The 19,830-nt window shown below is 55.2% G+C and overlaps 9 protein-coding genes across 9 annotated transcripts; 3 read left to right on the top strand and 6 right to left on the bottom strand.

The window, feature by feature from the left end:
• Nucleotides 1–596: 596 nt before the first annotated feature.
• Nucleotides 597–1,427, bottom strand: BU26DRAFT_569298 (uncharacterized protein; the record flags this gene model as incomplete). The annotated part of the gene is made up of 1 exon (XM_033833870.1): nucleotides 597–1,427. The coding sequence occupies one exon, from the start codon at nucleotides 1,425–1,427 to the stop codon at nucleotides 597–599; it is 831 nt and encodes a 276-aa protein (XP_033679311.1).
• A 673-nt stretch (nucleotides 1,428–2,100) lies between these two features.
• Nucleotides 2,101–4,302, bottom strand: BU26DRAFT_435706 (acetolactate synthase; the record flags this gene model as incomplete). The annotated part of the gene is made up of 3 exons (XM_033824141.1): nucleotides 2,101–2,150; nucleotides 2,207–3,889; nucleotides 3,969–4,302. 3 exons carry the CDS (start codon nucleotides 4,300–4,302, stop codon nucleotides 2,101–2,103), a joined length of 2,067 nt encoding a protein of 688 aa, XP_033679310.1.
• Nucleotides 4,303–4,760: 458 nt separating this feature from the next.
• Nucleotides 4,761–6,278, top strand: BU26DRAFT_522977 (uncharacterized protein). The gene has a single exon (XM_033829922.1). The coding sequence runs from the start codon at nucleotides 5,039–5,041 to the stop codon at nucleotides 6,101–6,103; it is 1,065 nt and encodes a 354-aa protein (XP_033679309.1). The 5' UTR covers nucleotides 4,761–5,038; the 3' UTR covers nucleotides 6,104–6,278.
• Nucleotides 6,279–6,682: 404 nt separating this feature from the next.
• Nucleotides 6,683–8,722, bottom strand: BU26DRAFT_97775 (uncharacterized protein). The gene is made up of 3 exons (XM_033836567.1): nucleotides 7,531–8,722; nucleotides 7,146–7,483; nucleotides 6,683–7,099 (listed from the first exon to the last, which is right to left on the bottom strand). The coding sequence occupies exons 1-3, from the start codon at nucleotides 8,567–8,569 to the stop codon at nucleotides 6,755–6,757; spliced, it is 1,722 nt and encodes a 573-aa protein (XP_033679308.1). The 5' UTR covers nucleotides 8,570–8,722; the 3' UTR covers nucleotides 6,683–6,754.
• A 501-nt stretch (nucleotides 8,723–9,223) lies between these two features.
• On the bottom strand, nucleotides 9,224–11,825 carry BU26DRAFT_522975 (uncharacterized protein). Its single transcript, XM_033829921.1, has one exon. The coding sequence runs from the start codon at nucleotides 11,777–11,779 to the stop codon at nucleotides 9,614–9,616; it is 2,166 nt and encodes a 721-aa protein (XP_033679307.1). The 5' UTR covers nucleotides 11,780–11,825; the 3' UTR covers nucleotides 9,224–9,613.
• Nucleotides 11,826–11,938: 113 nt separating this feature from the next.
• On the top strand, nucleotides 11,939–13,355 carry BU26DRAFT_608745 (uncharacterized protein). The gene is made up of 2 exons (XM_033835877.1): nucleotides 11,939–12,097; nucleotides 12,144–13,355. Exons 1-2 carry the CDS (start codon nucleotides 11,982–11,984, stop codon nucleotides 13,156–13,158), a joined length of 1,131 nt encoding a protein of 376 aa, XP_033679306.1. The 5' UTR covers nucleotides 11,939–11,981; the 3' UTR covers nucleotides 13,159–13,355.
• A 394-nt stretch (nucleotides 13,356–13,749) lies between these two features.
• BU26DRAFT_522973 (uncharacterized protein) lies at nucleotides 13,750–17,163 on the top strand. Its single transcript, XM_033829920.1, has 6 exons — nucleotides 13,750–13,855; nucleotides 13,973–14,337; nucleotides 14,386–16,187; nucleotides 16,240–16,336; nucleotides 16,398–16,522; nucleotides 16,573–17,163. Exons 1-6 carry the CDS (start codon nucleotides 13,799–13,801, stop codon nucleotides 17,028–17,030), a joined length of 2,904 nt encoding a protein of 967 aa, XP_033679305.1. The 5' UTR covers nucleotides 13,750–13,798; the 3' UTR covers nucleotides 17,031–17,163.
• Nucleotides 17,164–18,484: 1,321 nt separating this feature from the next.
• On the bottom strand, nucleotides 18,485–18,991 carry BU26DRAFT_569291 (uncharacterized protein; the record flags this gene model as incomplete). Its single annotated transcript, XM_033833869.1, has 1 exon — nucleotides 18,485–18,991. One exon carries the CDS (start codon nucleotides 18,989–18,991, stop codon nucleotides 18,485–18,487), a length of 507 nt encoding a protein of 168 aa, XP_033679304.1.
• A 34-nt stretch (nucleotides 18,992–19,025) lies between these two features.
• On the bottom strand, nucleotides 19,026–19,796 carry BU26DRAFT_569290 (uncharacterized protein; the record flags this gene model as incomplete). Its single annotated transcript, XM_033833868.1, has 1 exon — nucleotides 19,026–19,796. One exon carries the CDS (start codon nucleotides 19,794–19,796, stop codon nucleotides 19,026–19,028), a length of 771 nt encoding a protein of 256 aa, XP_033679303.1.
• Between the last annotated feature and the right edge of the window lie 34 nt (nucleotides 19,797–19,830).

Here is a 19,830-nt window from a genome sequence, read left to right as displayed (position 1 = left end):
ATGGCCGCTTCGCACCTCTCCCCCGCCCCGAAGGAAATCATAAATCCCCTCTCCACGCACCCCTTCAAACTCCCGACAACATCTCCCAGCCAGGGCTCTTAGGGTCTAAAACGTGCTCCTGCAAGTACCGATGTGTCTGGGTTCTCTAAAAAAATGCCTGCTCCACCCGCATGCGGGGGAGTCCTGGAGTAACCGAAAGAAAGTAGAAGAAGACTTGATGTTCAGCCCAGCCAGACGGAGGCACCAAAAGAACACCGCACTCGACATCATGCGGGACGAGAAGTCCAAAAACCGACTATGACAGTGGTATGGGTGCTCTGGAAGTCCAGACGGGAGGAGAGGAGAGCGAAAGCGATACAGTATCGGCTTATGGCCTGTTTTGTTTGGTTGCGGAATCATACATTCAAAAGCATCGTTTTCCTCGAAAAAGGAAAACCCAAGGCGTATGCGCAACACGTCTGGCAAAGAAGAGAAGAGAGCACAGCGCCTCGTCTGCAAAACTCCATAAATACGAACACCATGCTGGACCTTAGCACGGCTCCTTCCTTCCCTTCCGCTCCTGGCACATCTCGTCCGTTCGCCAGCATCACCACGCTCTACTGGCAGTGATAATACTGATCATCACAACACCGTCTCCCCACCCTCGGTTCAGCGCGAAACCTCTCCTTCACCTTCGCCCAGCAGGTCCTCGCCCTCTGCCTCAACGAGCGCTTCGTCTCCCCTCCCCTCTCCTCAACACGCTGCTCTTCGCCCTCCAGAACGCTCGCCGCTTTCCCATCCCCCTCCCAATCAACACTTCTCGGCACATCAGAACCTCTAGATCGCGTTCGCGTTCGCGTTCTCGAAAGCAGCGGCGTCGTCTCGCCCTCCTCACTCCCCTCCTCATCCCTCGTCCCAAGCAGCAGCAGCGGCGCCATCTCCCCCTGCCCCTCCTTCCTTCCACCCTTCCCCTCCTGCAGACTCATAAGCCACTCCGCCCTGCCCCTCCCGTATTCCTCCTCCGCCCACCCCGGCTCGCCCTCGATCGGCTTCCCCTCCGCATCCCGATCATCCAAGCGTACAGATTTGGAGCGCGCGCGCGGATACGTCCGCTCCATTCCCGCCGGGGTGAACGGGCGCTGGCAGGTGCATGGGCGTACTGCGGCGCTGGGGCGGGGGCAGCGGTCTCTGTCGCTATCGCTATCCCCGTCCTTGGTTGGGCGCGGTGCGGGGGATGGCGAGGCTTCGTGGTGCTTTTGCTTTGCCTTTTCGTTGGCGGGGGATGGGACGGGGGGATGTGCAGGATCTTGATGATGATACGCCGGGGGTTGGACGGGCAGTCTTCGTCTCGGGCTTTCTGTTTGTGTGCTCTGCATCTGTAGTTGTTGTGTTGGAGGACACGGTTCGGTGCTGAGGTAGTGGCTCACTCCTGGGTAGAGGGCGTGCATGTCGTGCGACGTTGAGGATGCGTGTGGACTTTTGGTTTTTTGGCGTGACAGCGTAGAAGGAGAATGATTCCCCTTCAGAGAAAAGATACGTTTGCGTTTGTGGTGGATGCGGCTTCGTAACGTCGAGTGGTGCGTGTAGAAGGGTGGGAAGAGTGTAGAGCGTAAGGACGAGTCGAGTGCAGAGAAGACGGCGCCACAAACTACAAAAATAATAAGAACGACGAAAACCAAGGCTCGCTGCGCCTTTTCAAGAAACACACGTACCGTACCAAACAAGCCACGATGACTCAAGTATTCTCACCTCAACTGGCTAGCTCTACCACTCCACACCAGGGGCGCCGAGTATTTCTCACCCGAAATTCGATGAACTTCTAACCGAGAGAGCGATACCGACCAAAAAATATCAAATATTTTTCCACATTCTTCTTCATAGATGGATGCTTAACCCCCCAAAATGATGCATGCAGCAAAGGTATAAATCGATTGGGCACCGGGAAAATGCAATAGGTCAAAAGATCATGCATACGACCCACATGTTTTCATCCATCCACATTGCAAGAATGAAGCAAGCCCTACTTTTGTCTCGAGAACTTTTGGGACACTTGCCGCCCGAAAACGCCCTATACCCGGCCAAAAGATGTACAAGCGAAGAAATATAGACGTGGCTCAGTCCTTAGCGGCCGGACCTAGCTCGCGTCTGTGCTCTCCTCTTTTTCTGCGTTTCTGTGCAAAGTATTAGCGATCCATTCAGGTTAAAGTAGAGAACCATGGACACATACCTTCATCGTAGACAAGGAACTCGTGCAGTGCGTTGCCCCCTGGCACCATGGGCAGCACCGGCACCTTCTGGTCCGTTACAATTTCTAGCAGCGCCGGACCCTCCGTGTTGAGCAGCCACTTGAGCTTATCTTCCAACTCGTCGGGCTTAATGCAGCGGTCCGCTTGGATGCCCATGGCCTCGCTGAGCTTCACGAAATCTGCGTTCCGCTGGTGCGTGTGCGAGAAGCGGTCTTCGTAGAAGAGGGTTTGCCATTGGGTGACCATGCCCTGCTCCTCGTTGTTCAGGACGATGATCTTGACGCCGATGTCGAATTCCGCCGCGGTCGACAGCTCCGTCAGGGTCATGCTGAAGGAGGAGTCGCCGTCAATGTCGATGACGAGAGCGTCGGGGCGCGCAACCTTTGCGCCAATGGCTGCGGGCAGACCGTAGCCCATGGTACCCAGACCGCCGGAGGTGATCATGGTGCGCGGATACTTCCATCGGTAGTGCTGAGCTGCCCACATCTGGTGCTGCCCGACACCTGTTGTGATGACGGTCTTGTCCTTGATGGGCTCGGTGAGCGCCGAAAGCTTCTCCATGATGGTTTGCGGCTTGATGAGGCCATTCTCGCCCTCTCGCTCAAATGCAAAAGGGAAGCGCGCCTTCCAGTCCTTGATCTGCGCAAACCACTCAGGCCTCTCCTTGACCTCCTTAACGAGAGGAATGAGATGGGCGAGGTTTGTCACAACGTCACCTTCGACGGCCTCGGTCGCCTGCACAACCTTGTTAATGTTCTTGGGCATGATCTCAAAGTGGATGATGCCGCCACGGCCTTCCGCAGCCGCAGCCTTCGCGGCGGGAGCGAATTTCGCGACGCTACCTGTGATGCGGTCGTCGAAGCGGGCACCAAGGGCAATGATGAGATCGGCTTCCTGCATCGCCATGTTGGCGTACGCGGAGCCGTGCATACCAAGCATATGCAGAGACTTCTCGTCTAGCTCGTCGAACGCGCCTAGACCTTGGAGAGTGGTCGTTACAGGGATTTGTGCCTTTTCGACGAGCTCCTTCAGCAGCTTTGGAGCGTCGGGTGTGCTCACCATGCCCTGGCCGGCCAAGATGATGGGCTTTTTCGCAACGTTGAGCAAGTTGGCCGACCGCCTGATAGATGTCTCGAGCTGTTTCCTGCTCATCTCCTTTGCGGCGAGGGTGGCTGCGCTCGGGTGCGTAGGGAGAGTGCTGGCCATAGGGATAGGCCGCGAGAGGGTGCCGCCAGTGACGTCCTTGGGCAGATCAACGAGCACAGGTCCGGGCCGGCCTGTCGTAGCGATCTCAAAGGCCTCGTTGATTCTCCTCGGCAGCTCCGCAATGTTCTTCACCATGACGTTCCACTTCGTGCATGCTCGCGTGATGCCAATAGTATCTGCCTCCTGGAAAGCGTCGGATCCGATGGCGGCGGTGACGACCTGGCCGGAGAAGACGACCATGGGCGTGCCGTCCATCAGCGCATCCTGCATGGGTGTGACGACGTTCGTGGCGCCGGGGCCCGAGGTGACGAGGACAACGCCGGGCTTGCCGCTTGCGCGGGCATAGCCCTCTGCCATGTGGCCGGCGCCCTGCTCGTGGCGGGGGAGGACGAAGTCGAAGTGCGGCGAGTTGTATATGGCATCGAAGACGGGGAGAATGGCACCGCCCGGGTATCCAACTGAGTCACATTAGCCTTAGAAATTTCCACGCACACGACCGCGCCCAATTGCGGCGCAATTGAAGAGGGATGCACGTACAGATGTGCTTCACGTCCTGGCGGAGCATCATCTCGTGGAAGATCTGCCCGCCATTCATGCCCACGAACGAATGGTCCATCTGCTGGTGGCGGTACGGCCTCAAGGGCTGGACATCGTAGTCCTCTCTGTTGAAGGCGGGCGACGGCCGCGCCCGCGGTTCCTGCTTCGTCGCCGCCGCCGCGGTGCTCTGCGGCCGCTTCGCATCTTCCTTGACGACCTTTGTGCCCGCAGCCTGCACAGTTCTCCGGTACGGCGAAACGGCGAACCTCGGTGACGATGTCGAAAACCCGCGTGCGCCTTTCAGGGCCTGCAGGGCTCGGTGTCTGGACTGCATGGCTGCGCGGGGCGTCCTCGCGGACTATAAGAAGAAGAAACGAAAGCCGTGGGAGCGGAGAGCGTGGGATGGGCAGAGAGTGAATTGGCTGCTCTCGTGGGTGAGTGGGCGAGAGGCGCGTTTTTGATTGCCTGCGAATTGGATTGAGTCAACGGCCGCCCGTCTGCCGGTGCGACTCCACACGAGCGAGGCAAAAATTGGCAAAAGCGGCGTCACAGAACCCCGCGGGTGATTCGCCATCTGCAGCTTCTCCACATGGCCGCTTTGCGCCCCTCCCCGGTGTCGGAGCCCGCGTTGACGTTGACGACAGCTGCCATCGGATGCATGCGAACCCACCCGTCAGACCAGTCTACCCGTCCATGAATCCTCCACCACACGTCCCCGAACGAGCGCGGAGCCACGGCCGTGCCGCAAGCGGAGATGAGCGACGCCGTGGTATATACAGGCCCTCTTCCAAGATATTCTCGCTGTGCAACAACCGCAGCTAACACTTGACGCCCGCAGTCGCCGTCCCCCGCCGATCGACCAGAGGCCCTCTCGACGCCGAAATAGACGAGTACGACGCCTCTTCCATTCAGCCGTCCGTAGCGCAGCAGCATGTCCACTGACGACAGCGCGCAGTCCGCTGGCCGCGAGCCTGCACGCCAGCATCCCGCAACGCGTCCTGCCACCCACGGCGTCGGAGGCGTCCCCGCTGTCGCCGCACGATGGCGTTAAGAGCCCCGTTGCGGACACCATGCCGTCGAAGGACTTCTCCTTCCTCCAGGACCCGCAGGCATACCACGCCCTGCCCGCGACCAACGTCCCGCCGCCCTTCCTGAACGCGCCGAATATCCCGCCCGTGTCGTCGCCGCTGGACTCGCTGCTGCTGTCCGGCCACTACCGGCTCGCCGCCATCGCCGCGGCGCGGAACCTCGTCGCCGCCGCAGCGCCCACAGACTACGACACGCTTTTCCATCTCCTGCACGTGCGCCTCGCGTGTCTGTGTCTGATCTCCGAGCACGCCCTCGCGGCGCAGGAGTCCAAGGTATTGGGTGACTTAAACAGCGCCTTCTACCGCCACCCCTTGACCGACGCGCACCTCGTCCCCTGGGACCTGCGCCTGCTCGTAGTGCGCCTCGCAGCCCTCGGCTACGGAGAATGGAGGAAGGGCATAATGGGCTACTACGAGCTCGCGCGCGAATGCCGGGAGAACATCCTCAGGGCCGACGTAGAGGACGAGAGGAAGCTGTGGCGGACGCGGCTGCGCGACTGCGGTATACGCGTTGCCAACGCGCTGGTGGAAATGGGTGATCTGGAGGCAGCAGGGCGGCATCTGGGCACCTTGTCCGGGGCGCCAGAAGACCGGGACGTTTTGACCATGGAGACCTTGGTCTGGCTGCGGGTAGGCGATATCCGGGCCGCGCGGCACTGTCTCTCTGCTGCGTCGCAGGTAAAGCCCGATGAGCTGGTCGACAGCTCCCTTGAAGCTCTGATGCAAATGGCGAACAACGAATATACAGACGCCGCTTCTGCTTTCCAAGCACTGCACGACAAGTTCCCCGAGGATGCTATGGTGACGCAGAATCTAGCAGTTAGTCTGCTCTACACGGGCCACATTTCAGAAGCCAGGGAACTGCTCACAAAGCTGGTGGATGAAAGCCCGCCATTCCACTCCCTGGTCTTCAACTTGAGCACCATCTTCGAGCTATGCACCGAGAGGAATAGGGACAAGAAAGCAGCGCTCGCCGAGAAGCTCGCGACAAGGAAGGTGGACGGGAGTGTAGGATGGGAGTTAGGAAGCGCCGACTTTAAGCTATGAGTGTCTACTAGGTATTCTAGGTAGTCTAATTGATAGACGTCAACGCACAGCGTGGTGGTTGGTGGGCTCCGCATTATTCCTCACGTGCTCTACCGAGCAACAGGAATTGTCAGGCACGCTGGACCGTCAAATATCAGGGCACCACTACATTAGCCAGCTACCCTTAAATATGCTACTTTGCATTTGCACATGCAGTCCCTAGCTCCATCCAGCTCCGCCCATGCTCCACCAAGCCATGCATGCCCGTCCGCAGACTAGAACACAAGACAGACAAACGAAAAGTAGGTGTGAGAGTGAGTATAGACAGTCATCCATAGGATGCGTCTGAAACGGACAGATACTGTGATCGCCAAAAAAATTGGACACAAACACTGTTATCCAGAAGCCAATCCACCCGATCCCATCATTTTGCCAACTCCTACAGCGGTTGCTGAAAAACCTGGCGCGCGCTCTAAAGAATTGAGCAATCTTGTTCGGCTAGATTCGATTCGATCGTCCGCAATGTAGGTCTGGTCTAGAAAAAGGATGAACGCCGATGCGCGATTGCTGTTGCTTTGCTATGCTGTGCCCAACATGTTGCCGGATAACACCGTTCGAATGTTTAGTGGGAGATCATCATCCCAAAGCACTCTGCATCCGCAGGTCCCACAGTCACAACTCCTCGTCTTCCTCCATCTTAGTCTCGAGACCTGACGCTGCAACATTGCCTTCGGACTTGTTCCTCTCTTTCTGGGCCGCCGCTAACGTAGCGCCCAAGCTCTTGCGCGTGCTCTCATCAAAGCCTGGTAGCGATGCACGTTGCTTCTTAAACGGCGAGCCTATGGTACCTTCAGACCCAAGGTCAGGAACTGATGATTTGGCGGTGGTAGACGAAGCCTCAGCTGGGGTATCGGACGTCGAGGCGGGGGTGCCGGAGATAGGCGATCCAGAGCCACCGCGCGCAGCAGTTGTTGCTGCTGGCTGAACCAAGGGTTCGGCCGAGTGTTGGCGTTTGAGCTGTTCAATGAGCACATGGGATCACAAATATATTTGGAAAACTAACCTTGATCTTCCTCACGCCTTCCGCGAGTTCACCTTGCCTAAGAGCATCCTCTGGTGATAGCATTCCCTTGCCACCCTCATCCTTATCCTCCTCTACCTCGTCGACCTTGACCTCATCTTCATCATCGGCGTCACTATCCATGGCGTCTTCGCTCTTCTTCTTAGCCTTGTCGTCTTTCTGCGAAGGATCGCGGTAACCGCCGAAGTTCTTGGTGCCCGCTGATGCGTTCAGTGGCTTCAGGATGCTCAAGTCGAGAGCCCCCGATTTCCTTCGTGAGGCGACCGGTGAAGAAGCTTGTGCCTTCTCTGGGGCGAGAATGCCCATCTTCCTAAGCTGGCCTGGTCCTTGTTAGATTTGTTACAAGTATATTTGCCGAAGCACTTACGCTCCCCTCGGTACAAGAAGGTAAAGACAGCATATGGTTTGTCTGGAGGGTCAATGCCGGTCACAGTCTGCGTGCTGATAGACTTGGGGTCTAGTGTCTTCGGCTTGGCGAAACTCGTAGTGTGATCCACATCGTCGCCCTCTCCGCCGCCGTTTTGCGTCGAGCTATCGTCGTCGTCATGCGCGTCGAACTGCGGAGAGTACTCGCCCCGCTTGATCTCGCCACTAGCGAGAACGCGGAATAGAGCAACCTTGATCTGGCCTGCCGCCTCTGGCTGTGGTGGCTCGTCGTCCGAGTCCGAATCAGACGTGAAGAAGTCCTCGTTCCCTGACAGCGTTTCGACTGGTGCGTCCTTGTCCTCGCCGTATCTCAGAACGCCATTGCCATGCATCTTGGACTCCTCCTCCTCCTCGCTGCCTCGTGCCTCCCTCTTTTTCCTCCGCTTCTTCTCGAGGCGTTGCTTCCTCCGCTCAATCTTCGCTGCTACGTCCTTGCCCTCGAGGTCCAGTCCATTCAGCCACCGCTCCAATCCGACCTCGCGAAAGAGAAACTCACGCTCGGCCAAACCGCCGCCCTCTGACTCCGGCACGCTAACCCACCGTGAGTTCACCCATGTCTCTTCGCCGCGGCGCAGCAATGTCGCCACCTCCTCCTTAGCCCTGCCATCGAAGTATATATAGGCGGCGATTGTCTCGTTGGGCGATGACGTGAGTGGTTTGTAGGGAGGTATCACCGCGCCGTTGCTGCCCCGCTCGCTGCTGAGGCCTGGCAGGCCGCCTACGACTTTCGGCCGTGGGTGAAGATTGTCTGGAGTGGCTTTGGGGGTTGAATACGGTACGTGGAGACCTGGGGTGAGTAGTGTAATTGAGATAGCGAATGTGGACTGCTCCGGCTTGCTCGAGCCTGGTGGTACCTTTGCGGGCGGCACTGGAATGTACGACGTAATGCGATGAGCTCTTGACTGCTTTTGTATGGAGTACTCGGGAAGCGGGCCAGACGGCGTGTGTATGCTGACCGCGAGCCCTAGGAAGCAGGGCATGGTGGGCGGGTATGGACTGCTATATCGGGTGAGAGCGCGGAGGCTATGCGGAGATGAAGGCGGGACGCGGCTTGGAGCGCCTCGGCACGCTTCAGGTGGATCTTCGCAGTTTCGTAAGAGCTGGGGCAAGGTGAGGAGTTGGCCGGCTGCGTTGTGCAAGTTTTGGTTGCAGACAAACGCCCGAGCCTGGGGCGTGGTGTCGAGGCGCAGAGCGTTCGTTGCGGGAGGCGGGCAAAGTGAGTGCGATATTCTTCGGTGAGCGCCAATCACGAGATAGGCACGGCGGCGCGTGATGAGTCGACGCCTTCAGGAAGCCTCGCGCATCTCAGGCATACACAGCGGGCGCAGGGCAAAAGGGTGAGTAACGGTCGGCGTGGTGTTGTACTGGGCACAGAGTTCGCGGAGACTCATGTTGTCAAGCGAGGCTCTGGTGCGGGGTTTGATTGGTGCTTTCACTGTATTCTGCGGCCTGCACCACGATGCAACGTGCTGGGCGACGCGTGCAGATGCAGCATTGTATTGTAGACACCAGCAAAGAGATATTTGGTCAGAACCAAAAGCTCATCCCCAGCCCGCTGTGCTAATGTTTCGCGTTTTTGCAGGCGTTACAAAGCAACGGACATGCACGCTGCATGCGCAGGCACCAGCTGTAGACTCATATATTTGCTTTTTTATCTGTGGCGTTACCAAGGGTATCATATAGTCAAATCGCCAACATCCCATGCTATGTAAAAGCGCCCGTTCCGCCTGTGGACGCTGGCAGACCAGAAGAATGGATGAGGCCCGCCGCCGCGGAGACAGAGGTAGAGCAAGTTCCTCGCTTTCAAGTGCAGCTCCATCACTTACTAACGACCGTACAGCGTCTTCCCAAGTCCAACGGAGCACGCAGGGCATGCTATCAATAGTGGACTTGATGAAAGGGGTAATATGCGCGCCCAATACACGGGCCGATTGGCTGCAACCGGTAATATCTAACGAGGAGCTGTTGGATCGGATATGGAATAACGGCGTATCAAGTCCTATCGAAATGCCGGTGAGCAGTGCTCACTCCTCGTCGGAAGCGAACATATCCTCTGCCTTGGGTCGGAGCCGCCGAGCCCTGGCAGCCGCAGTCTCCCCAGGAATCTCTGATGGAGCAAGTGCCTGCCTAGGCTCTTCAGATGCTGACTCTTCCTTCGGCTCTGAAGCCACTGTGGGCTGCTCAGGGGGGATGGACGGATCTGCAGCCTGGACAGCATCTGGAGACGGTGGCTCATACGGCTCATCGCTCGCCCCATCTTGACCATCGCCAGGAGCACCAACGCCATTATCGACATCCATCTTGTCCTCGTCTTCTCCACTCCCTGTATTAGCAGGTTTTCGGGGGACAACGCCTTTTCGCTGTCTCCTCCGCTCGGCCTGCTTCCGCTCCTGCTCTTCCTGCTCCTTCTCCCTCTTGCGGGCATTGAAGGCGTTGTCTAGATGCTCCAGTATATTCTTTTCGAACAGATGCTCTTCTTGCCAGATTTTGAGGATTGCGTTCACGTCATCTCGATACTGAGTTTCCCCCATCCGACCCATTGATAGCTGGGCCGGAAGAGTCTCCAGGTATTCGAACACTTTGCGCTCGACGAGCTGTGAGCCTATAGCAATTCGATATTTATAACACATTCCAGACTCTTTATTCGTAGTAAGAGCGACGTCCGAAAGAACACGAAGAGCATTGGTCGTGACCTGGGGTATCTGACCACGCTTGCGGGCATCGTCCTCGCCATCCTGTACATCTGCACGATGCTTTGGGTTGGCTCTCGTGAAGTAAAACGGTTGCAGTATGTTCGAAATAAGAAGGTGGACCACCTCGTCCAGACCTTTCGTGACATGGTCCACTGCAAAGACGGAAAAGGCGGCTATTTCTTCTGATAATGCGCTGCTAGGTGGTAGCGTGGCCAGCAGCCATATCAGTAGCGTCCGAGACCGAGGGTTCATTATCCCATAGGCTGTATCAACGCGGCCGGCATAGTTCTCGCCGATGGGTATAGTCACCCGCGCCGGCTTCTCCTCCTCTTCCTCGTCTGACTCGTCATATGTGTGGTTGAGATCCCACAGACCACTAGCATACTCATCCATCAGCGGCTCCTTCGGGCCTTTCCAATCTGGCTGGCGGTGGAATAACTCTGGACTAGTCGTAGAAGTTACTATTTCGTGCAGCCGCCAGCGATAATAGCGATTAAGCGGGTGCTTCTGGTTGAAAAGCCATGCGAATCGCTCTTCTTCCTGAACTTGGGGATCTTCCATCAAGGCAGCTTCGAACTCGGGGCCGCCAAGAATGACACCTTCGATGGTCTGATGTATAAGTTTGAGCGTTGCAAGATCCGGTGGAGCATTTGCGGTAACCACTAGGCGCTTGTTCATGACTTCTTCACGTGGCCGTTCCCTATTGACGCCTCCAAGGTCTGGTGGGGGAGCATATCCCTTCGATATCTCCACATCTATCAGAGTAGCACCAAATGGCTCCTCCTGCTGTTTTGTGCTCATGCTACGGCCACCAAGATATCGATCAAGATGCAGGTAGTATCCCTTCCCCAGATATTTCCTGTCATTCATCTTGTTCATTGCGTCGTCGAGATCTCTGGCACTGGCATCTTTGTCAAATATGACCTTCATGGAGGCGGTCGGCCGGCCTTTGTGTGACGGGCTCGAAGGACGTGACGGCGGTATCGGTTCGACTTTCGTAACCTTGAGGGACGGGAAATCGGAGAAAAGCTCTCCTACGCGGCTACGGTCGATCGTGGGCGGCAGATTCGAAGCCTTCGCTACTACCGTCGTGTATACATTCTCCTCCTCTCTATTACCCTCCAGGCCCGCGGGTCCTCGAGGCACGGGGGCCCCAAATCTTGAGTGCGGCGGGAGACCGAAGCCTCCTGGAGGGCCGGGTCTGGAGAAACCTATTCCAAGTTCCGCGTCGAGTGTTCCTGGGCCGCTCTTCATTGACTTCGGCCGCCCCGTGAAGTGTCTCTTAGCGCCCGTTGGCACGAATACGTCTCTTTCAGCTTCGTTGTCTCGTTCCGTCTCCCCAAGCACGCCTTTATCGTCGCCATGCTCCTCCATGAAGTCCGCCATGACCTTGTCCAGCGCATTCTTCTCCTCGCGCGCTTTCGCATCTTCTTCGGCTTTGGTCTTCGAGCCTGGCTGCGGCTTGCCAGCCTTGTTGAGGGATATCCGGAATGCCATATTGACAGCTACACGGCTCCGAGGATGGTGCTTCGGGGGGTTGTACGAATTCACACTTTCTGGTGCTGTCGGAACAACCTCCGGAGTGGCCTGTGCGTTGGCGTCGATCACTTAGCGCGCCGTAGATGCCTTGGCCGTTAAAGGATCCGGACGTCGCACAACCTGCGTTCGAACTATCAGACGAGCACGATTCACGGGCAGAATGGCTTCAACCCAGGATATACAGTCCCTCCTGCGCTTTTTGTCTCAGGATGCCAAGGTGCCGTTGGCTCAGGCCATAAGCAAAGTAAAGGACCTCCAGAACGCTAAAATTATCACGTGAGCACCAGTCATTCTCGCGATCCCGCGCCGCTAACGCGTCAAGACCAACTGAAATTGCCAAAGCAGAATTTGATAATCTCAAGACCATCTTCGGTGACGAAAAGCTAGCGCGGCAAGTTCTCAACGCCGCGAAACGGGTCTCCAAGAAGCGAACATCGAGCGATATGTCAGCACCGGCTGTCCCCGCACCAGTAGTCAAGAAAGCCAAACCTTCGTACGGCGAACCGCTGAACCCTGCACAATACGAAGCCTCTTTGGCACTTCCAGAGGCAGAATTAGACGAAGCAAAGCTCAAAGAAGCAGTCATCTTCACGAACCGGGCACCGCTGGTCATCGCATTTGCCGTAACACTGCTCAAGTACACCATGCCCGAACAGCCACTATCAAGCAGACTAAGCCTTGCACAAGCACTCTGCAGTGCTAATAGTACAAGCAAGGCCAGAAATATCGGTTTACAGTCGGGGAAGTCAGCCGAGGAAGAAGGCTGGGGTGAAGGACAACCATATGTCACGATTATGGGCCGCCCCATCAGGGTGATGAAGCGGTGGGGTTACAATTCAAAGGAAGACGGCGAAGAAGCTTCGAGCCAAGATACGATTGGCGCATCTACGCAGAACACCATCCAAGCAGAGTCCAGCGTCCCCGAAGAACCCGCCCTATGGGGCCTGGATCTGGAAGCGCTCAAGAAGTCCAACGGACCCGTAATAGCCGGAGCACGTAAGACCTCCACCACCGAGCTCCCGATCTACAAACCAGAGGGAGCTAGGGCGTATCTGCTCAAGTCATTCCAGACGAAACAGCCGGCGCAGGGACACGGCGTGGTTCCCAAGAAGAAGATGGTCACCGATAAGGAGCGGAATCTTGGTATGCTTCTTGGAGCTCTAGATTTATTGTGCCAGTCATGGGCGCATATCTTAAGCAAGGATGACCTAGATAGGCGGGCGTGGGTCTGGTATTGTAATGTGAGGCCCGAGGTTAAGCCTGGTGCTGCCGGATGGGGAGGGAAGGGGGAGGTCAAATTGGTGGAGGTGCTCGAGCTAAGGCGGCCGGCGGTTTGAATTGTGATTGGTACTATGAGGGCTTTAATATCTACTGCTCATAGTCGGGGTTATGAGTGACGAGACAAGGGAGACTCTATGTCTCAGTCACAATCTTGATTTGCGCGGGTACGGAGCAAGAGCTACTCATTTTCCTAGGTTTAGCCTCTTTCGGACCTTTGATGCGGTGGATCTTCTTGGACGTTGACGATAGCAGCACAAGGTTGTGAATTGTCACCCCAACCCAAGCCGTCGGCCAGTCCCGGCACAGATTTCAGAAAGATGATCTCCAGAAGCAGAGCGGAAGCCGTTTCACCCACCATGTAACGCTCGTCCACGCATCAGCCTGATCCTCCACTTCGTGCGAGTCTTTCGCAGGCGCCCTAATCACCGGACGGGAACTCTGTATCCAAGCAATCGCGTGCCACACGATACCTCGCGGCGAAACACGACAAAGCTGAAGTTACTTAACTTTAGTGGAATTGCCAGCTCACTTCATTGGTTGGCTTCGAGCCAATCTTGTATCGGACAAGGCTGAAGCTGAATGCGGAAGCCTGTCGCAAGGCTGAGCTGAGCTTCAACCCCGCCTTTCCTGCCTTCCTCCTCTACCAACTTACTCTATGCAAATGAAGAGCTTCATCTCTTCCGATTTCGTCTCAAGATGAGCTTTGGCTACAGTGTGGGCGACTTCTTCAAAGTCGTCGAGCTTGCGTACAAGGTGGGCGCACCAGTCTTCATATCCTCGAGTCACTGCTCCGCAGGTCCATTCCGCTCAGCCTCGCAGCCGTGTTTCTGGAAGCATGGTGCTCTTGAATATATAATACTGACGGTATAGATCTATGAGAAATGCCAGAACGCTACATCCGAATTTCGAGACCTCGGCCGCGATGTCGGCAACGCCCACATAGTCCTCCGAACGGTTCACGTCTTCTGGAAATCGGAAGAGAGTAGAGATCGCCCATTACTCCGGCCACAAGTGGAAGAGCTGCGTCAGCTAGCGGAAAATTGTCAGGAAGTGCTGAAGGAGATCGAGGAGATACGAGAGAAACATAGTGACCTTGGAACAAGCGAATCTCTCGCGGCTCGCGTCAAAAGTCGCTCGAGATATATGGTCGGCGACCTCATCCATAATTTTGGGTCGGTGAGAGAAAGGCTACAACGCTATACCTCCAACCTTGCTCTGTTTCACACAATGTTAACGTGAGAGCTTCCCCGACCTACATATATCATATGACTAACACTCCACAGTACAGACGTCTTGCGCGAGGCCACTGATGAGCACAAAAGCGCACTAGCTTTCCTTACAGAGCAGGCACATATCATGAGTGCTATTGTAACGACATATCAAGAGTTCCAGGAAGGCAAGCGAGCGGAGCCAGCATATTCTCAGGTGTCAAGAACTGCAAATGCGGAAGACCAGACCATGCAGGCTATCGCGGCAGCCGAGCAAGAGCTCTGCGAGCAGGGGATCGACAAGTCCGCCTTCCAGAATCATCGTGGCCTCATTAAGGAATGGCTCGAGACCGTGATCTTGTCTGCTGATGAAGAGGGGGACCAGGACGATGGAAAAGCAGCCGTGATGCCCCCTTCGGACCCGGGCGGACCCGAGTCACCCCACACATCCAAGCAGATGCCGATAAGAGAAGAAACCCAGACAAGATATCCAGCGAAGACTCTACCAGACCCTGACGTTGCAAACACGGACCCACTCCCTCCACATCTAGTACCGAAGCCTACCTCGATGAAGCGGTCTTCGAGCATGAGCACACATCGAAGTCAGGAAAGTACCTGGAGGCCTAGGGAAGCATCGCAGACGGACGACTACCCAATACTGATGATTTCCAAGGTCCTGCGTTCCAAGTACGCGCCTTCTACGGGAGGTGAGCCCTTCACTCTACCGCTGAAACGAGCCTTCAATGCTCTCGACCCTACCAACCGTGGGTGGCTGGCACGAAAGACTGTGGAGCAAAATCTCTCGGGCACTGCCAGTAGATTAGGCGTGCCACTGAAGGACGGAACATTGGCCGCTATGATTAAGTCCGAGGACGAGAAGGAGGGAAAATCAGATTATCGCATCGACGTGGACGAATTCATCAACATCGCCCTACAGCTTCGCCAGTATGTCTGTTCAACAAACGAGAGACTGTCACGTGCGCGAGGATTACAGTTGGCCGTGGCGCACGTGCTCAGTTGGCAGAATGGCCTGGAGGTCAAAGCCATTTCGGGACTCTGGGAACTTCGCCCCGGCAATTACTATCAGCGCTCTGGCATCCCTTATCCATACAAGCTTCAGGGCTATGGCTGGGGCTTTTCGCGAGCCTATCCTCCAGTGTACGAACATCGGTTTGGAGGCCCACTCAAGAATGGAGGCTTTCCACTATCACAAAACATCACGAACGCTCTCTACCTCGCAACAAACTTTTGCGTGGACGGGATAAATTTCACATTGAGTGAATGGCAGAAGAAACTTGAGGATTCGCCCTCAGAGATCAAAAGCGAGATTTTCGCACCCCTCGACATGTCTCTTGAGGTTGCTACTCTATTCCACCGGTATGTTGCCGATAATGAGACTCGCGGGCTCCACTGGTTGGACGAATTCACTGAAATGGCATCACTGGTACCGCTTTCCATTTACGAAGACCTGCGAGAATGTCCACTTCGCCTCGCCGTAGACCTACGTAAGCGGCTGTGGAACGTTCTTGCCTCGCTCCTCGGTATTATGAGCGAACTTAGCGATTGCAGACAGCTCCTCCCCGACAATACCCCCGAGAATCCTGCAGCGATCTTCAAATGGAGAGAGAAGCGCATTTTTGAGCGAGCAGGGATCCTTCATGACTCCGCGCTGGAAGATTTGAACAATAAGGCCGCCTCGGAGTTCGAGGCCATCCAAAGCTGGGTACGACAGAGCAATTCATTGCGCGATCGCTGGGCAGCATGTACACACGGAACGGCCACGTTGAGGCGGGCTCAAGAACTCAAACTTGAGTCGTTGAGACCTTGGCTCTTAACTATTAGTTTCAGTCTGGGTCCGGTCCCGAGAACTTCCTTCCGTAAGTTTCGATGAGTTCCCGTCTATCCATTCGTTTGCTTATTGCTCATCAGACCGACCAAAAATCGGATGCGAATTGTATATTGATGGGCAGGAAGACAGCGGCATGAAGGTCGAGAAGGGCACCACACCCACATTCGAGTTTACGGTGTAAGCATTATCCCTTATAGCAATTTTGTGTTTCGAAGAACATCGCTAACAGCAGAATTAGGAGCGTGAGTCGCAATAGCATTATCGACGGTAGATTCTATATCCGAGATAAGAAGTCCTTTTCCTTCATCGGATCGGTTGAATTCAAAGTGGAAGAACAGGCGGATTTCGCTCGCAGAGTAAAAGGTAAAAGTATCTTATCTAGCCATTCACTCCTGCTGACCCATAGTCTGCAGTTTCATATTCGGCAAAGATGAAGGATGCAAAGGATGGTTTCACCTCGGTGCCAGTTCTTGTGGAACTCTCTGCCCCCGAGGGGACCGGTGAACAAAACGTAACAGGGCTTTCAACGCCTCTTGGCGAGTACATATTATCGCGGCCACTTGCGGATGGCTGGGAGGTGCGACGTCACTCGATACACGGAGGAAGAGAAGACGGCGTATACTTCCATCACCCAGGCACGTCGGAGAGTACTGCCATTCTTTGGTTCGATCCGTTCTACACGCAAGCTCCAATCGCTGACCTTGCTCCCCTGCCCTGGGGCTGGACCAGGCTCTTCAAAAATGGCAAAGTCTGCTTCTCCAGCGATAAGGGGGAGGAGTCTGATATACCTCCGACAGCGGACAGCACTGCGACCTTTAAGAACGTCATTCAGCTGCTCCCCTTCAATGAGGCTGAAGACTTCACCGCCTGACACCTCTCCAGGGAAGCACTCCAAGGCAATGAAGAAGGATACGAGTCACGAGAATCTCCCGATTAACTTGCGAGGGAGTGAAATTCTCTGTTATCACCCCGCGAGGGCTTAATATAGTCTAATAAAATTTCCGTATCATTTGGTTTCCTGTCATACGCCAGCCCCTATAACCTGCCCGTACGTCGTCACCTCATGCAAGCCGATGCTCGTGTTCAATCCGAACTGCGCGTTGAGTGATTTTCCTAGCGCGGGTACTACGGCATCGATGTGCACAGCAATTATCAAAGTCAAGAGCAAACCCTGAGGCTGTCGACAACACGCCACCCATTGGTTCCGCATTATGCGCCGTTCGAGTTAAAGACATTCTTGAGTCCTTGCAAAGCCATCAGTCCTAAATCAGGGAAACTCGATAGCAATGCCATAGCAAAGCGTCGCCCACATTCCCAAGTGTTGCCCAATATCGGCAGTCCCAGTTTTGACCTTTGATCCGAATTCTTGCTCCAATTCCTTCGGGGATTCCAGAACTCCGTTGATGTAATAATTGCCGCGGCCGTCGAACCCTCCGACAGCTTTAGCAGTTGGTTCCAAGACCAGCCCTTAGATTTTTCGGGAACAGAAGGTCGGGGATAGGAGGTGATTTCGGCTTGGAGTGGTAGGCAGAGAATAGTCGTTCGGTCTGAAAGACATCCAACGTCCAGGGAAACGTGCACTGTCTTGTTGCCGACCTTGTAGTAGACGCGGCCGGAATTTTTGCGAATTGGTGGCGTATCCTGGCTCAGTGACGCGCGCAAAATGATTTCGCCTCTGTTGACAGGGCCTAATGGATTGCATCCAGCAAGGTAAATGCTGGCGTGTAGGACTTCCGCCAGAGGTACATATTCTGAGGCGTGGTTATTACGGGATTGACGTTCCATTCCAACTGCTCCGTCAATTGATGCCCTTGACCATGAAGGAGCTCTCCATTCTTATTGCTGTGAGCAATCTTTTGCCGCCTTCCAAAGCAGCTGCTCCGTAAGAGTTAGTTCCTAGAGGCTAACTATGGAGTGTACACTGGAACTAAGTTTCTTCGCTAGCCCCGAGATGGCGAATAGCTTATCCTTAGCGGGAAAGGAGAGCATGCATTTACCGTACAAACCAACAATTCGTTCCTAGAAACCATAAATCCGATTGAAATGGGTCAAGGTAAAGTCATTGAGTGTTTGCCGGATAGTCGGTTTGTACGTTTTTCTAGAGAAGGACGTCTTGTCTCGTCCAGAGTTGCAATCGCTTATAGTTAGGGTTAACGGATAAGGTAAAGTTAAAAACCTGGTTACATTTTTAGTTTGCGCGTATTTGAAGTAAGAGTTGCTTATTTCTCTACTTTTGGCCTATCTCACATTTTCATTCCGTCGACACTTTTGACCCTAAGAAGAATGCCTTCCCGTTTTAGTTCGTTGCAGCATAACCTACGGAGCTCAAGTGACGAAGCGCACTCTCAACTGCACACCGAGCTTCTCAAAGCTCTCCTGGTACACATCGGCCTTGGTGTGCAGACGTTGAGGTATCTCCAGCTCGACAATTCTCAGCTCCGGAAACTGTCTGAATTCCCGGACCCTGATCTGAAGGTAGTCCAGTATTGTTTCCACGTGCCCAGACTCTTCGGCGGCGTCGATGAAAGTGCTATGTCGTAGGATAAGACGGCGGATCGATTGGGGGACGCCGATTTCTGCAGCGGGCGCCGTGCGTTCTGCTTGCTCCAGTTCTTGGACCAGTATGCCTAGATTTACCTCCAGGCTCTCCACCGCGATGCCCTCGCCACTTCCCAGAATATGAGGAATGCTGGGACTGTCGAACGGTGCTAAATGGCTGTGCGCGGAATCTCCGTCCAGCGCACTTTCGCTCCAGACGCCCAAATGGCGGAGCGATCCATCCAATAGCCGATGCGCCGGCTCCTCAAGCACTCGCGCGTATACGACTTCCATTTTGATCGGGTTGTCGCAACAGGCCTCCGACCAGCTAAACGATTCGAGCAAGGGACACGCTTCCCAGAAGAAGCCACAGACGCGCGCTCACAACAACGTGAAGCCAAGTCTGCCAATCCAAGTCGGGCGAGAAGACGTTGCGCACACTCAATTTCTTGACTGTGGAGCGGAGATTCCGCACGGCTATGTTGTACCTCCAGTACTGCGACCTCGTCGCTTGCCCGCGGAAGTCGACGTGTATAGTCTCTAGCTTGGGAAGCTGAAAGATTGGGAGAAGGTCCAGGACGGAGGAAGAGTAGATCGCAATGTCGAGCCGGCGGAGGTTGCCTAAGTGATTCGTTTCCATGTCCGCTCCGAAAAGATAATCCTCCCAGACGTCAAAAGAATGCTCGGCCATCCCTTCCAACATGTCAAGGCGCTCTAGGCATGGCATCAACTTTAGAACCTCGTGGAAACGATGGCGATCCTCTGCGGAAGGGCTAGGCCGAAGGGAATCCCCGCTATGTACTGCTCTAAACGACTTTACATGTGTTGCAAGGAAGGGTCGGTTCGAAAGCGTTCGGTGCAGCCGCGGCGCGTTCACAGGCCTATCCGCGTATGGACCAGACCCTCTCAGGTAAGCAGGGACGTTACCGTAGACCAGCGGCTCGATGATGCGGTGGATCTTCTTGGCCGTTGACGATAACGTCACAAGAGTATGAAGGTCGCCCCAATCTGAGTCCTCGTCCAGCTCCGGTACGAAATTTAGGAAGATTTGCTCGAGAAGCTCTTCGGGCAGGGTTTCTAGGTACGGATGGTGGTCCATAATTGTTCCGAGTTGGGATTTTTACTCTGCGGCA

The sequence above is a fragment of the Trematosphaeria pertusa genome (assembly GCF_010094035.1).
Source record: "Trematosphaeria pertusa strain CBS 122368 unplaced genomic scaffold BU26scaffold_15, whole genome shotgun sequence".
Taxonomy (NCBI): domain Eukaryota; kingdom Fungi; phylum Ascomycota; class Dothideomycetes; order Pleosporales; family Trematosphaeriaceae; genus Trematosphaeria; species Trematosphaeria pertusa.
Note: the sequence above shows the minus strand (reverse complement) of the source record. Positions and strands in the feature narration are given on the sequence as shown.